The sequence below is a fragment of the Drosophila innubila genome (assembly GCF_004354385.1).
Source record: "Drosophila innubila isolate TH190305 chromosome 2R unlocalized genomic scaffold, UK_Dinn_1.0 1_C_2R, whole genome shotgun sequence".
NCBI classification, from domain to species: domain Eukaryota; kingdom Metazoa; phylum Arthropoda; class Insecta; order Diptera; family Drosophilidae; genus Drosophila; species Drosophila innubila.
The window spans coordinates 8930416-8945190 of NW_022995374.1; the positions used below are offsets into that span (position 1 = coordinate 8930416).

Below are 14775 nucleotides of genomic sequence, written 5' to 3' on the forward strand. Positions count from 1 at the left end.
AACAAATGTGGGAATGTGGCACATTAGCGTGTAGTTAACCTGGACTCGAACTCGGTAATTGCCCGCCCCAGTAGAGACACAGTTCGCTTCATGCTCGACTGTGTCCTCGTCAAAGTTCCCACACCATCATCTGTTGTCCTGCGCCCCCTCCCACCGACCCAGTCCCTGGTCCTGGCCCTTGGTCCCTACATGCCAATACACACAAACAAAGGACGTGGATTGTGCGCGCTGTTTGTTTGTAATTTAAATTCTCATGCACTCAAGAGTCGCGACTGCGACTGGGCGAGGGGGCCGTCAGCACCAAGAAGCAACCACCACCATCACATATCGATGCCGTGCATGTCCTGCGTCCTACTCCGCCTGCGTGGCCGTGCCTTTACTATTGCTTCCTTCCGCAGTTGTCGCCAGCAGTTGTTGTTGTTAATGTTGGTGGCACCGGTGGTGGTTCCTTCTTCCCCCTTTTACACGTGGATTTCTATGCGTCTGTCCAAAAGGTGATCGTGAGAAACTTTTTTTCTCACATTCGGCTTTCGGTTTAATTTTAGCCTCTGTGGCGGAATTATTATTATGAATTGATATCAGCCAAACAGTTGTTGTTGTTGTTGGTCGCAGTAACAAGATTTGACTGTACTTCTGGAAAAAATATACGAGGGGAACGGACTTTTTAGAAATATTTATGTTTTGATAATTAAATCGCATAATATTACTGGATCGTATTAATTAGTTGGAATATTATGGAATCGACTCAGAGAAGGTCTTGAGTGAAGTATCAGATATGAGAGGGATCTTCAACTATAATTATAAAATTTGATAGGAAAACAAGTATTAAATTCTATTTAATAATTTTGTATTATAAAGAGACTTATTTGGTTGGAATATTGATTAAAATTCATTTAGTCTTGTATTGTCTATTCAAGTAATTATTCATTTGAGTTAGAATACAATTTTGAAATGCCGTAATATTGTATTATATGGAGATCAAGAATTCTTGCAACCTCAGTAAAACTCAATGATTTGTGTGATCCCCTGGATGATGCAGTTGAAGCCAGTACTGACCGCAAATCCTTTAGGTAAACTGAACAGCACTGCCGTTAATCCCCCAACAAGAAGTTGTGTAGACAACCCTTCAACAGATTCTTGATCTGGCCTCGGCAGCTGTCTTGCATCAGGCACGCTTCATCCAAATCCATTTGTTTTGTTACTTAGGCGCGCATCTTCTTTGATTATGTAAGACGTTGTGGCATCCAAGGGTAACAATTAAGGCGCATAAAAACTCCGCACGTCCCCTAAAGTCAGTTGAGGTCTTAGCGCCGCTTTGCTATCCCAACTTCGGACCCAATCACAAACCATTGTTATCTCAGCCAAGCGGCCTCAGCAGCTGTGCCAACTTTTGGCACATGCCATCAAAAGGCAACGACGCGTCGTTGACATTTTGCTATAGAGCAGCTGACCAATAGACGTTACATTGCCAAGGCGCCCATTTATATTGAGATCTGTACAATATTATTTCTTGCGATCTGAGAAGAATCTTATGAATTGAGCACAATTTTAAAGAAACTGAAAGAAAACTAGCAAATCTAGTGTTTGTAAATTGATTGAGTAAAGATACATTGGTTCGATAAAAACTTTCCAAAAAATGTATAGTATTTTAGTTTTTTGTACCATTCTAAGTGATTTAATTAAATATCATTGCATGAATAATATTTTTATATCAACTGATCCTATTTTGTAAAATTCTATGCTGAATATTCTTATTATTTGCGTTCCCATGAGAACTTTTTTTTAATTGATCTGTAAACGCTTCCCAGGTATAGTCACAGCATCTACTTTGCAGTCTGCCTCTTTCTGTCCACATCTGTCATAAAAGTTTCCAGTTATTAGCCCAACTACCGGTGGCCATTTATCAAATTTATAAAAATAAAATTGTGAGCCCCTAAAAGAACTCGACGCCTGTCATTACTTCTAATGCCACCCGACGCACACTTCGGTCAAATTTCTCCCCACCTAAAATGGTACCTTAGACGGCGCACACCAAACAAAGCGCCATAAAAATCAACAAAAAATTCATTTAAATCAACATATATCTTCTCTAAGCATCCCCAGTCTCTGAGTTTCGTAGTTTCCCCAGTTTCCGAGTTTCAGGATTGACTTCACTTCACACATTTGCTACTGTTTCATATTTTTCATGCTCATTATTCTGTTTTCATCTTTTTGGAGGGATGTGCTTTGGGGTTTAGTGCTGTGGGTGTGGGTGTAGCACACCCCATAATAACTGCAGTTCCCACAGTAGGACTCGTCTAAAAATAATATATGCCCCAGCATCTAACCGCAGGCACTAATTTGAGGTTGCGAAAGGTCTCACATATGCTACCTTGCTGTGGAATTGATTAAGAAAAGAGGGAAAAAAAGGGAAGCAATCGCCCGATACAATAAAAATTAAAGTGTTTTAATGTGTAAATCGTGCGTTCGGGCATAAAAAACGAAAGACGAAAAGCGAAAACTGAAACGCAACTAAAAATAAGGCGCAAGGAAGCCCCAGCAGAGATATGGATGTACATATGTATGTACATGTATGTGGCACAGACGGCTACCGATCAACGATCGTGCCACACTAAACGGCATTTACCTTGATCCCGAGATCGAAGCCAAAACTGTATGAAAAGAAGCCAAAGCAACTCGAACTGTCCGACTGACTGGGGCTGATATTGAACTTTGATTTTTTTTTATGTACAGAGCTTTTGTTATAGAATTTCATTCTCTGTTGTTCATTATTTTCTCAAGAAGCGACTGTGTGACCGGTCCGATCGTCACGTTTGGGCCAGACGAAGTGATCCACATTCGCAAATGCGACTACCAGAATGAGTATGAGTATCAGTATGAGTATGAATATCAGTACGAGTGTTACTGCCGCCCATATGTGTGATGAGTCTGCGACTCAGTCATTTCGTCTTTTTATTTTTTTTGCCAGCTCATGATTTTTATTGAGTTTTCTCGTGGGAATAAGTTTGCCAAATTTGCAGCTAAATGCAGCTTATTAACATCAGCCTTCCAGAACGATCATTAACAGAACTGACTGTTGATGAGGACAGCGGAAAACCACAACACATATAAACATTTATTTCTACATGCAAATTCATAAAGACATGTATTTATTTGGTAATCATAGGCAAATGGAACGCTTATTCAATTTATAAAAAAATGTCGCCCTATTTATGAGTCTAGCGGAGGGATTTACGCTCAACAGACATTTGACTAGAACGCGGACAGCTGAGAGTGCTTTGCACAACCAGAGTTGCCAGGCGGCGCAATAATTTTATGAGTGCAGTAAATCTGGCTAACCGAAGGGACCGCCAACAGCTGTCAGCTGACGCATGGCCCAACAGCGGGTTATTGACAATTTTGCAATGTCGCCCTTTAATTTACAATGTTGGCTACATTGTAAAGTAATAAATTTTTTAAGCCCCTACGGTTTTGGGGTGTTGCAAGCAAAATGCAAGAAATCCAGGCGCATGACAAGTCAGGTAAGCTTCAGCTAATGATTGACCCGTGACCAGGCAGAGAATTGCAACCCCCTAGATTGTACCATCTTTATGTTCTTCAGGGGGGTTGCTTTGTTTCGATCAAGACAGCTGGCTGTCTTGCCTGTCGCAAGACTACCCTGAATATTCTAAAGAAATTTTTAATGAATTGCATCCAATGATCAGCATTGATTAAGTTTCCAGATGTTAAGGGTTTGTACGAAATTAATTTTGCAAGAGTGCCTGGAAGCATAGAAGCATTTGAGAATTCATATTTTTAAGAAAATTGTAGAAAAACTCAATTCATGTAATAATTCTGATATATGCTGCAAATATTATTTAGAATCTTTTAAAATATCCTCAAGAAATTAAGGAACAGCAATTGAAAATTGTTATTTAATATTTCAGATTATTTATGAAATGCATTGTACTCTATCTGCATGTGATCGTGATTGATTTGCTGTATGCAACATGCAACTCTCTGACAACTCTGCTCAGTAGTTAACTCAACTGAATATCTCACTCAACATTTGAGCGTAAAGGTTTTGAGTGCAAGCTGACTGCGCTGGAATTTCTCATGTTCGTGTGCACAACCACCCCAAATGCGCTGCAGAGCAAACGGTCGCTCTCACGGCTACCTGCGCCTGCGTCGTCGCCTCGTTGCCGTCGTCGTCGTCGTCGTCGCTGCTGCTGCTCAGGTAAACGAGTAGATTTGGACTCGTTTTGCCTTCGTCGCGTATCGTTTTTAGTCAGCGCGTTTGCATCGACGAGGATCAGTATCCTTTTGGCGTTCCGTGTGCGCGGTTGTCTGCCGCTCGTCCTGAAACGCAGCTACAAATCGAAAACAACTCTCAAATGAACTAATTCAAATCGCGTAGAATTTGTTAAGTTTTTATCTGTTTGGACATTTGCAAAAAGTACGTGCAATAATTGTTATTTCGTACTATAGCCAAAGTTTTCGTGTTGTGAACAAATCTGTGTTGTGCATTAAAAAAAAAAAAAAAAACTCGACGATCGATTGGATAAAATAACATCAACTTACTAAACTTTTGGATTTTAAAAACAACAATCAAACTAAAATGGATTACAAACACGATCTTAACTCGGATGACGACTTTGACTGCTCCAATGGCTATAGCGACGGCTATAGCAGCAATGGACGTATGTCCAATCCCAATGGCATGTCCAAGGCGGAACTTCGAAAGGTTAGTAACAAGTCATAATAAAAAGTTAAATTATAGAATCATTAAAAAACGTTGCCAAATTTTCTCATATTTAAAAGTTTTTTTAAAAAGTAACAAAATTCTATTAAAATGAATGTCAAATAAGAAATTCATTTTGATATAAATATAATGTTGTATTTATTCATTTAATTTTTTAATTAATTACTTATTTTCTTATTATTTTTCAACAGACTAACAAACCTATTATGGAAAAACGGCGTCGCGCTCGTATTAATCACTGCCTAAACGAGCTCAAATCCCTCATTCTGGAGGCCATGAAAAAAGACGTAAGTATCCTTTACTTGTAGAAATATCAGAAACAAAGCAGAAACCAAAAAAAAATATATGGGCAATGATTTAGAAACTAGCTGCAGGATCATTTCGCTTTCCTTATAAATGGTGTCACAAGCCACATTAATTTTATAAACTCGAAAATTTCAAGTGTCTGAAGTCGGCAAAACTACAAAAGGATACAAGACTCCTACGACAGAGAGACAGACAGACAGACAGACGAGCAGACATAAAAAAAAGAGAAGAAAAGAATCAAGTCAACGGTTTAATTGAGTATTAAATTTTATTGATGATCATTACAAGAGAGCGCCGACGGTTACGATGACGATGACGATGACGACGGCGAGTCAGTCAGACCAAAAGTGTTAACAAGTCGAGAAATTACGCAGAAATCTCAGAAAGCGAGACAGTAAACCTGTTTCCACAGGAGCCAACAGTGGATCCTGCTGTGAGAAAACATAAAAAACATACACATAAAACAAAAAACTATATGAGATAGAAGTAAAGCGAAGACGCCAACGCCAACGCCGACGCCGACGCCAGTGTAGCAGAATTTCTGCAGGCAACGACCAAAAATCAAATAAGAAAGACATTGAAGAAAAAGCAAAAGTAAACAAAAGATGCAGACGTGAGAAGAAGCAGCAGCAGCAGAGAGGGACGCCAAAGGACAGAGCAGGGCAAAAGCGAAGCGGGCGACCTGCGTGGGAAACTTTTGCAAAATATGCAGCCAACGGCGGCAGCAGAAGTGCCAAACAGATTCTCTCTCTCTCTCCCGTTCTCTCTCTCTCTCTCTTTGTCTCTCGCTCGCTGTATCTGTATCTCTATCACCTTTGGCAGCTTGAGACAGAGCTTAGTGACCGCGCGGCTTTGGGGCGTGTGATATTTGCTGGACTGAACTGAACAGCAACAACAAACGATGAAGAAAACAGAAAAAGAACAGAACTGAGCAGCAACAGAGGCAGATTACAAATAGTTGGACATATGAAGCAAGAAACGTGCTCGGGCGTCTGCATCATTCACTTTTCTATGCCCTTTACATAGTAGTGCAGCAAAATGGGGTATTTTGGTTCAAGTTGGGGGTGAGCAAAATGCAGGGATCGTAAAGATGATAAGGAATACACATACAAGAAAAGACTGACACCATATTGATTGATTGTTGTGGGTTTCCATCAATAATAATGATTAATTTTGAGAAATTTGATAAAATATCTGTCTATAATCATTATTAATGGGAGTTATTCATTTATTTTTTCATCAAAATACAAATCACTTTTAAATAAACATAGATGGAAATTCTTTAAATTATAATATAATTATTATTATATAATTTTTTAATAATAAGTACGTTTTTAGAAAAAATGAGACAATTCTAAAATTTGAATAATTGTAAATGACAGCTATTCTAAATTAAAGTTTAGTTCATATTTTTACAATAATCTATGATCCCTTTTTGGTGTTCACAAGTTCCTTTTTTGTTTTTGTAAAGATCTTTCGGCTTACAGGGTATTCCCTAGTTTACACACAGTTTTAGCAGCATTATTAAGAGTTTCACTTGTTTCCCATGCATTGAACTTGTTATAGGGGCCTTGTTACTGGCCCTGTGACTTGGACCATGTCTCTGGACCTGGTCTCTGGTGCCTGGACCTGGTCAATGCACGAAAACAATTAGCCAGGCGGCTTCTGCTTTGGTTGTGTGTAGTTTAAGTAGTTGAAACCAAACCAAAAACGACACCCAAAGAGTAAACGACATGGTGCTCATCATTATCTGTTTGTTCTTCCACCGTTTTTAGCCGGCGCGACATACCAAACTGGAAAAGGCCGACATACTCGAGATGACGGTGAAGCATTTGCAGTCCGTGCAGCGCCAACAGCTTAACATGGCCATCCAGAGTGATCCCACAGTGGTGCACAAATTCAAGACGGGCTTTGTTGAATGCGCCGAGGAGGTTAATCGCTATGTTAGCCAAATGGAGGGTGTCGATCTCGGTGTGCGTCAACGTCTCAGCGCCCATCTCAACAACTGTGCCAACAGTCTCGAGCAGATTGGCTCCATGAGCAACTTTAACAATGGTTATCGCGGTCAATTGCCACCCAGCATATTTCCCGGATCGGCAGCTCCGCTTTTCCCTCCATTGCCGCAGGATCTTAACAACAACAGCAACACTGGAGGCAACAACAACAATACTCGGGAAAGCACACCAGCCATACAAATGGGTGGACTACAGCTAATACCTTCCCGCTTGCCGTCGGGAGAGTTTGCCCTGATTATGCCCAACTCAACGACTACGACGGCGCCTGCGCCCGCTCCCTTTGTCTGGCCAGGATCAACGATGCACAATGCAGCTAGCGCGGCACTTGCCAGCATTGCAAATCCAACACATCTCAGCGATTATAACCAAAGCTTCAGGCTGAGCGCATTTAACAAGCCCACAGCTCCCGCTCAAACGCAAATCCAGGCAGCAGGAGCAACCGTCACATTAGCTGCTAAGAACACCACCAGCAGTCCACCACTGAGTCCCATCTCCTCCATCTCCAGCCAGAGCCAAGGCGATGAATCCCGTGCTGCCTCGCCGGCAAGTGCGGCTCAGGCGGAACTTCTGCTTGCCAAGCAGCACAGTTTTGCGGGCGTCTTCTCCACACCGCCTCCGACCAGTGCAGAGACCTCCTTCAACACCAGCGGCTCACTGAATCTGAGCGGAGGCAGTCATGACAGCAGCACCTCTGCCTGCAACACGTCGCATTCTCTGGTGGCACATCTGCAACAGCAGCAGGTGAGCTCCACCAGTGGACAGGAGAGCTCTGCCCGTAAACGGGATCGTGAGCTGGAGCAGGAGCAGGCCGATTCTAGCGATTGTTCGTTAATGGACGAACCATCGTCTAAGAAATTCCTGGCCGCCGCCATTGAGAAGTCCAGTTCCGCCTGGCGGCCCTGGTGAAGCAGCAACATCCAATAAACTCTCATGAAAACATGTTCTATATGTTAAGTTTTTTACTATCTGTAAAGGTTAATTCATTTGTTAATTTATTTTCTTATTGAAATTGTAATTCAACGTTTTTTTCCCGCTTTCTTCAATTTTAAGTTCAGCTGTGATTTTTGATGTGTGTATATTTTGTGTAATTTTTTGTATAATTTGTATTAATTTGTTTAAGCATTTATCTATTTTATACTCTTAACATTATTATGTATTTTAGCAGCCTACAACATTTAACATTATTTTTATAATTACAACTACAAGAATTTTTAACTAAGTTATGTAGATTTTAGTCTAAAGTTCAATGTTTCATGTTTAATTTTATATTATATTATTACATTTTAATATATATATATATAGAGAGATGTTCATGCTGCGATTTATCTGAGTGAAAGATTGATCAAATAATAAAATAATGCTTTCAAACAAGCAGAAAAAATAGTTGTTGTGTTCTATTTGGGGAAACAAAGCGATAATTAGGTTTTTTAGCTACGATTTAGTGAAGCTAAAAGAGCCTTATTTCTTTTTCTTCTATGTTATTTTAAATTTTTTTTAGATCCAACCTTTAATTATTTTTAAATCAAAAAACGTTTTAAGAATAATTTGATCACCTAGAAAATCAACTGTCAATTGTATTTAACTAAACTTGAACCATAGAGCTTGAACCGTGAGAACGGAAACTGATAATATTATCAATGTATTGTACGAAAGTGACCTTGCGATACATTATACGTTACAAATACGATCGTTTTTGCAACAATTTGCTGAATTGATAACTCAATTAGAGCTGTCCGCCTCTCTATATAAACAGTCGCTTTTCGATTTGCCGGCACAATTTCAGAGCTCGCACAAAAGTTATTGCAACTGAGCACGCAGTGATCTTCAGCGGAACCAGCTGTACAGGCGTGCCTCGATCTTCGATAAAGTTTTCGACGAAAGCGATTCCTTTAATTACAAATAATGGCGTTAAAGCTAGTTATAGGTCAGTTATTGCTGATTTGGTTAGTGTTATTACCGCTGATCGATGCTAACGATCAACTGTTAAATTATAAAGCCTCTCCGAAGCTCACCGGACCTGCTAAGCTGGTGCATGATCCGAAGGATACTATGCTGAACTCACTGGACGAGGCAATGCAAAAGATCTCCAACATCTATATGCAAGCTCTTATATCTGGAACACATACACCTGAGCTGGAGATCTCTTTGCGGGGCCTGGAAATGGAATTATTTGAGCTGCTCGATCAGCTGTACAAGCAGCATCGTCTAAAGGACTACATGAACTATGAGTCGGAAGTGACGCGACAAATGATCATCTATAATATGCTCAAGAGATTGTTTGGCTACGAGAAAACAGAGTAAAACTAGAGATCAATAAATTGATTTGCATCCTTTGGCTGTCTACAAGACTCTCTCAATTTAATTCACTTCCGTAATCACTTCCGCAGAGGACCTTATGTCCTGCGGCTGCCTTGCGTGTGTCTGTCGAGCGACACGACATCACCTTGGGATACGCCCTCAGCTCTTCCAACTTCCAATATTCAACTTCCCACACTCAATCATATCGATTCGGTGGCTGCTTCGCTGCTGCCGATCTGTTACCCGATCTGCTGTGAGAAAGAACCGAATTATCATAATTTTCATTTCCTTTTAGCGCTATTATCCTTTGGTAGTCTCCAAATACCGTTGCACTTGTTCGTCGTGTGTTCCCACACACTCTCAAGATCCTTTATCTTTGCTCGCTTCGTTGTTTGCTTTGTGGTTGTTGCTGGTTCACAGGTCCTGCGTCTGTGTTTGCATTGCACTTGTTGTTCTGTGGATCCTTTTTCCTTCTCGTCTTCTTGTTCTTTGTCTCTATGTTTGCTGTGATTTGATGCTGCCCTCACTCTCCAGACCTATTCGAATGTCGGCATCTTGGGATCTCTGTGTGTGACTGTGAGTGTGTGTGAAATTCCTGAGCCCTTCGCTACGGTTTATCACTTTTGTTTTTACTTTTGATTTCGTTTTTCTTACATCCATTTTGTGACCATGGGAATGAGAATCTTTTTTTTATGCTGCCATTGAAATTCGTTTGGCATAATTAATAAGTAGTACGAAAGTGGCGCCCAAGTGGGTTGTCAGCCAGAAAAAGCCCAGCTGGACTGAAATGCGCAGTTCCAGATAACTGGTTATTTACAAAAAAAAAAAATAAAATTCTCTATTGTTGGCAGAATTGCGGAATTACTGGTTTCAGTTGTATTGCAATATCCAAAACATGGTTGCAAAAAAAAATCAAAGTTTATCTGATTATAATTTCAAAACGCTCAGCTCAAATTCATGGTTATTGAGCTTACAGAGAATCTAGAACATATTTTTTTGGAGCCCAAATGTTTGATTTAAAATGGTTGACAGTATGTAACCTTTGTTTGGCATTTTAAGTTAATTGGTTTCAAAGAGTCAGAGGCTTGTTATTTCTTAAAAACACAGTTCTAGTTTTTGTTCAAAATTTGTATTTCAGACTCGAATCGGTTCGGCTTGTTATATATTGATCTGTCGCCATTGTCCAATACAGTTCTAAACTATTTAATTGTCATTAAATTAACTTGGAAGACATTGTTACAAATGATTTTTCCCACAGCCTAAGATCGGCTTAAACCCAAAAATCTTGTTGGGCTTATAATAGAGATATCCTTGCAAACAAACAAACAACAAAGTCATGCCGTGTTTAACAAGAATTCTCCCACACACACATTTTTGAATATGTATGCGATCCTTTTTGCCAGAGCAAAGGATGAAATTAAATGAAATCTACCCGGCATCTACCTGTGGCAGGGCAAATTCAAATCGCTTGCATTTTTCACACGACCCAATGGCTCGACTCGACTCTGAATGGGCCCTGATAGCTGTCGACCGACCCGACTGTGGCCAACAAGTGCATCAGGAATGCATATATACGAGTGTGTGGGTTCATATCAATAACCCACAGTAAATATGCGTGAGACAGCGGTAAGGATGCAGCTTTGCGTAATAACCAAATGCAAGAAATCAGTTCAAAGATAGATGATAAAATGTTCCCAGGCTAAAGGCTCCATCGGGTCAATAGAGTCCTTCAGGTAGACGCCCCTCAAAGTGTAAACGGAAGTGCCCACGCGTCGCACACTTGAACTACGTTACGTGTATAGAGGGGAAAAGGGAAATCAACAAATTCAATTTTGAGTGCACACAAATTTTATATATCATGCATATCCTTTTGTGGCACATAATAGAAAACAAATTGCTGTCGATTTTCCAGGCACATTTCCCCCTTTTCACGCAGCTCGCTTTCGTATCGTTAAAAAGTGAAAAAGGTTGAGCGTTGAAAATTGAAAGTTACTTCCGCTTTGTGCTGAGATTTCTTTTAAGGAAATAAAAGAGAAATGAAATAAGCCCCAGCATATTGCCATATGGTAACATTTGTTGGGATTTGCGCAACAGGAAACAGTATATCTACAATTTCTTATATTTTTCTACATATTAGTCTGTATGCCTGAAATATTACTGCTATGTAAATATTTGCAACTAAAATTTCGATAACAGAAGTTGATAAGAAGTACAAATTTGAGATATTTAATTTTGAAAAATTAGTAAAAGTTTTTTAAAATATTTATGAATCTCACAGCAATGCTAGATGGAAAGCAAATTCAATTCAAAACTCTCAATTTTATGTGCAATCAAAATATTATAGAGTTGTCTTAATTAATTGTCTTAATAAATTATGGTATTTTTATATTAAAATTATATTATAAGAGAGAGTCTCATTATAGATAAAGATATGTTTCCAACAGCGATTTACTGCCAATTACTGTACCGTCTATTCCAATTGTGTTAAAATTCGGACATCGTACCATCCTTCAGGATTACACTGAGTTATTGAATGCTGTAACACCCAACCACTAAATTTAAAACAAATGCTGTTCATTATATTAGTACATATTTGAATTTTTACAATTTTTATTTGAATGTATTATGTATTTAGTGCACATACATATTAAATTATATATATTAAATAGGTTTTTTAACGCTTAGCACTCTGCTTTACATACATTCTATATATATGGCTATTTCGATTTTTACATAGTAATGTTTATTAAAATTTGGCTTTTTTCTGAGCATTCGTTTTATACAGTAAATCGCGTTTGTTCGATTGCTTTAAAAAGATGACAAACTAAATAAATGTTATAATATATGTATATAATGTAGAGACGTAACCTCTATATGTACTTAATGTTATTAAGACTATGTAATTTGTTCGTTATAGTATTGTTTGTCATGTGTTTTTGTCCGGTCTCAGTATGTTTCGGTTTTTCTTTGAGTTTGTGCGTTTTATTTATATTTTTTGTGTGCTCATAAAATTAATTTAAATGCATTTCTCTTTGTTGTTGGTCAATATAAAAAGACAAGTTTCACTTTAACAATTGTTTGCTAATTGTTGTTTAGTTTTTTTTTTTTTTAGATTTTACATTATGATTTTTCACTAATTGGCAAAAAGTTTAGTGCTTGTTTTAAATGTTAACTAGGATGCCAGTGGGCGTTAAATTTATAAAATATTTACAAAATTTTCATTAGCTGCATGTGAACTTCAACTAAGTCTACGAACTACAAAAATTTACAAATGCACAAATACGCTTTTTATAAAGTTAAAATCATTATATAAAGAAGGCAAATTTGTGTAAACTTTGCGACAATTACAAAAAGGCGCTTAAATAAAAATGACAAGAAGGATTACAAATGATGAGTATAAGGACATCAATATTTAGGACATAACATTAGGAGCACTCTTTGGATGGGTGACTTTTCCCCCTAGCTCCTGGCCCCAACTACAACAAATATAAAGGGAACAAAATGTATACAAAACGTTTATAAAATTCGTAATATGGCTACGCTATCAGTCCATTGTTCGTGTTGAAGTCGGTTTGGATTTGGATAAAGATTTCGATTTGGAGACATGTCCAATCAGTGAGAAGCGCTTAGCACAGCTCGCAATCTGATTGGCTCACATGGTCCAATCATCAGAGTATGTCCGGTGTGTGTGTCTCGTCGTGCGTGTGCTGCAGCAGACCCTTCCTCTCATCTGGCGCTGTACTGAGCGCGATTTCTACACTGGCTGGCTCTGCAATGGCATCGGCGTACATGGATTCGTATACGGGATTGGCAAAGTTTCCCTGCGAATTGAAATACTTTAGTAAAATTGCAACACCAAAGGATCGAGTGCATTACCTTATCATCTTCATGGGCAAATGGCGGCGCTTCATCAGCATCGCCGCGGTACATTGGATTGGTGAGCATGATCTCCACATTGTCCGTGAGGCGAGCATGTGAGAAAGGTTGAGCAATGCGGTGTTTTCTGCAAGCAAAATAAATATTAGTCCCCTGAAGCATTTGAATTAAATTGCTAACTCACTTGAGCAAGTAAACAGCACCGCCAACCAAGGCAATCAGGAGTGAGGTCACTGCCAAGATGACTGCCATCACGGAGAGCAAGCTGCTCGACTCCTGTTCGCCGCTCAACGCATCAGCGCTTTCGCCCAAACAGGGCACAATGCGCTTGTTATCACAGAGGCACTCGTTGATGGAGCTGCCGGTGCGACAGACGCTGCACTCGCCGACGCAGTGGGGCGGCAGATCACAGTACTCGCCCTGCCACTCGCCAATGCAACTGCAGCGGGGCATCACGTACTCATTGAGATGGCACACAGCACCATTGGCGCAGTGATTCACACAGGGATTGTCAGCGCCCACGGGCATTGTGCAAAACTCGCCGTTCCATTGATCCGTACAGTTGCACATGGCGATGCCTTTGATGACATGACACGTACCGGAGTTCTGGCAAATGATGCCCGTGCAGGGATCGCGCGGCGGCAGCTGGGATACATCACAAAACCGCGGCGGCATTGAAGTCTTACACAGATCCGACTCACAACGATCGCCAATGTAACGGGTCGGGCAGGTGCAGCTCAGACGATGGCCACGATCGAAACAGGTGCCACCATTCTGGCAAAAATCGCGACAAGAGTTCGCCTCACAATGCTCGCCGTAGTAGCCACTGGGGCACTTGCACTGACGCTGACCTTTGCCCCCAATGCTGCAGGTGCCTCCGTTTTTGCAAAAGTCGGCGCATTCGTTAAACTCACATCGTTTGCCAGTGAAGCCATCGGGGCATTCGCACTGTGGCGCTCCAGTGGTCGTCTCCCGACAAATGCCGCCATTCTCACAGGTCAGATTGAAACAGTGCTCGCAATGGTCACCCACATACAGTTCCGGGCAGCTGCACTTCATGCCCTCCGTGTCGGAGACCAGACACGAGCCGCCATTGTGACAACGGCTCTGGCAATCCGACACAGATGTCTCACAGCGCGGACCCGACCAGTTCGGCGGGCATGTGCACTTCAGCGGCGGTGGCTCCTGCAATCCGGGCAGCACTGGCGCCACCGTGCACAGTCCGTAGTTCATACAGTAGCCGGAGCAGCGATAATGCTCACACAGTTCTCCCTCAAAGGCCGGCTGGCAAATGCACTTGGGCACATGATTCACCAGCTCACACTTGCCCAGATTGCACAAGAGTGGACAGTAGTTGGGTATTTCGGTGTGTGCCTTGCAAATACCGTCCTCGGTCATCACATACTCATTGGGACACTTGCAGGTGTACCCATTGGCGGATTCTGTCGATAGTATGCAAAGGGCGGGCGATCCCTTGCAGGGTTCCTTTGCACAAGGATTGCTAACTGAAAACATTAAAGTGGGAATTAGTTAATGAAC

At 40.6% G+C, this 14775-nt stretch overlaps 3 protein-coding genes across 3 annotated transcripts in view; 2 read left to right on the top strand and 1 right to left on the bottom strand.

Annotated features, from left to right (window-relative positions):
- The first annotated feature begins 4178 nt into the window (after positions 1 to 4178).
- On the top strand, positions 4179 to 8130 carry LOC117784250 (protein deadpan). The gene is made up of 3 exons (XM_034621938.1): positions 4179 to 4723; positions 4933 to 5028; positions 6823 to 8130. Exons 1-3 carry the CDS (start codon positions 4598 to 4600, stop codon positions 7966 to 7968), a joined length of 1368 nt encoding a protein of 455 aa, XP_034477829.1. The 5' UTR covers positions 4179 to 4597; the 3' UTR covers positions 7969 to 8130.
- Positions 8131 to 8860: 730 nt separating this feature from the next.
- On the top strand, positions 8861 to 9408 carry LOC117784450. The gene is made up of 2 exons (XM_034622191.1): positions 8861 to 8986; positions 9059 to 9408. The coding sequence occupies exons 1-2, from the start codon at positions 8965 to 8967 to the stop codon at positions 9361 to 9363; spliced, it is 327 nt and encodes a 108-aa protein (XP_034478082.1). The 5' UTR covers positions 8861 to 8964; the 3' UTR covers positions 9364 to 9408.
- A 2672-nt stretch (positions 9409 to 12080) lies between these two features.
- Positions 12081 to 14775, bottom strand: part of LOC117783028 (low-density lipoprotein receptor-related protein 1) — a 70647-nt gene continuing 67952 nt past the window's right edge. The window contains exons 19-21 of the mRNA XM_034620182.1: positions 13421 to 14741; positions 13237 to 13363; positions 12081 to 13181 (exon numbers count right to left, since the gene is read on the bottom strand). Coding sequence (XP_034476073.1) covers positions 13029 to 13181; positions 13237 to 13363; positions 13421 to 14741 — 1601 coding nt within the window. The 3' untranslated portion in view covers positions 12081 to 13028. The remainder of the gene's footprint in view (positions 13182 to 13236; positions 13364 to 13420; positions 14742 to 14775) is intronic.

Coding starts and splice junctions, on each gene's coding strand:
- LOC117784450 (XM_034622191.1), top strand. CDS start 8,965: ATGGCGTTAAAGCTAGTTATAG. Junction 8,987..9,058: donor GGCGTTAAAGCTAGTTATAG/GTCAGTTATTGC, acceptor TAAATTATAAAG/CCTCTCCGAAGCTCACCGGA.
- LOC117784250 (XM_034621938.1), top strand. CDS start 4,598: ATGGATTACAAACACGATCTTAACTCGGATGACGACTTTGACTGCTCC. Junction 4,724..4,932: donor CCAAGGCGGAACTTCGAAAG/GTTAGTAACAAG, acceptor ATTTTTCAACAG/ACTAACAAACCTATTATGGA. Junction 5,029..6,822: donor TGGAGGCCATGAAAAAAGAC/GTAAGTATCCTT, acceptor CACCGTTTTTAG/CCGGCGCGACATACCAAACT.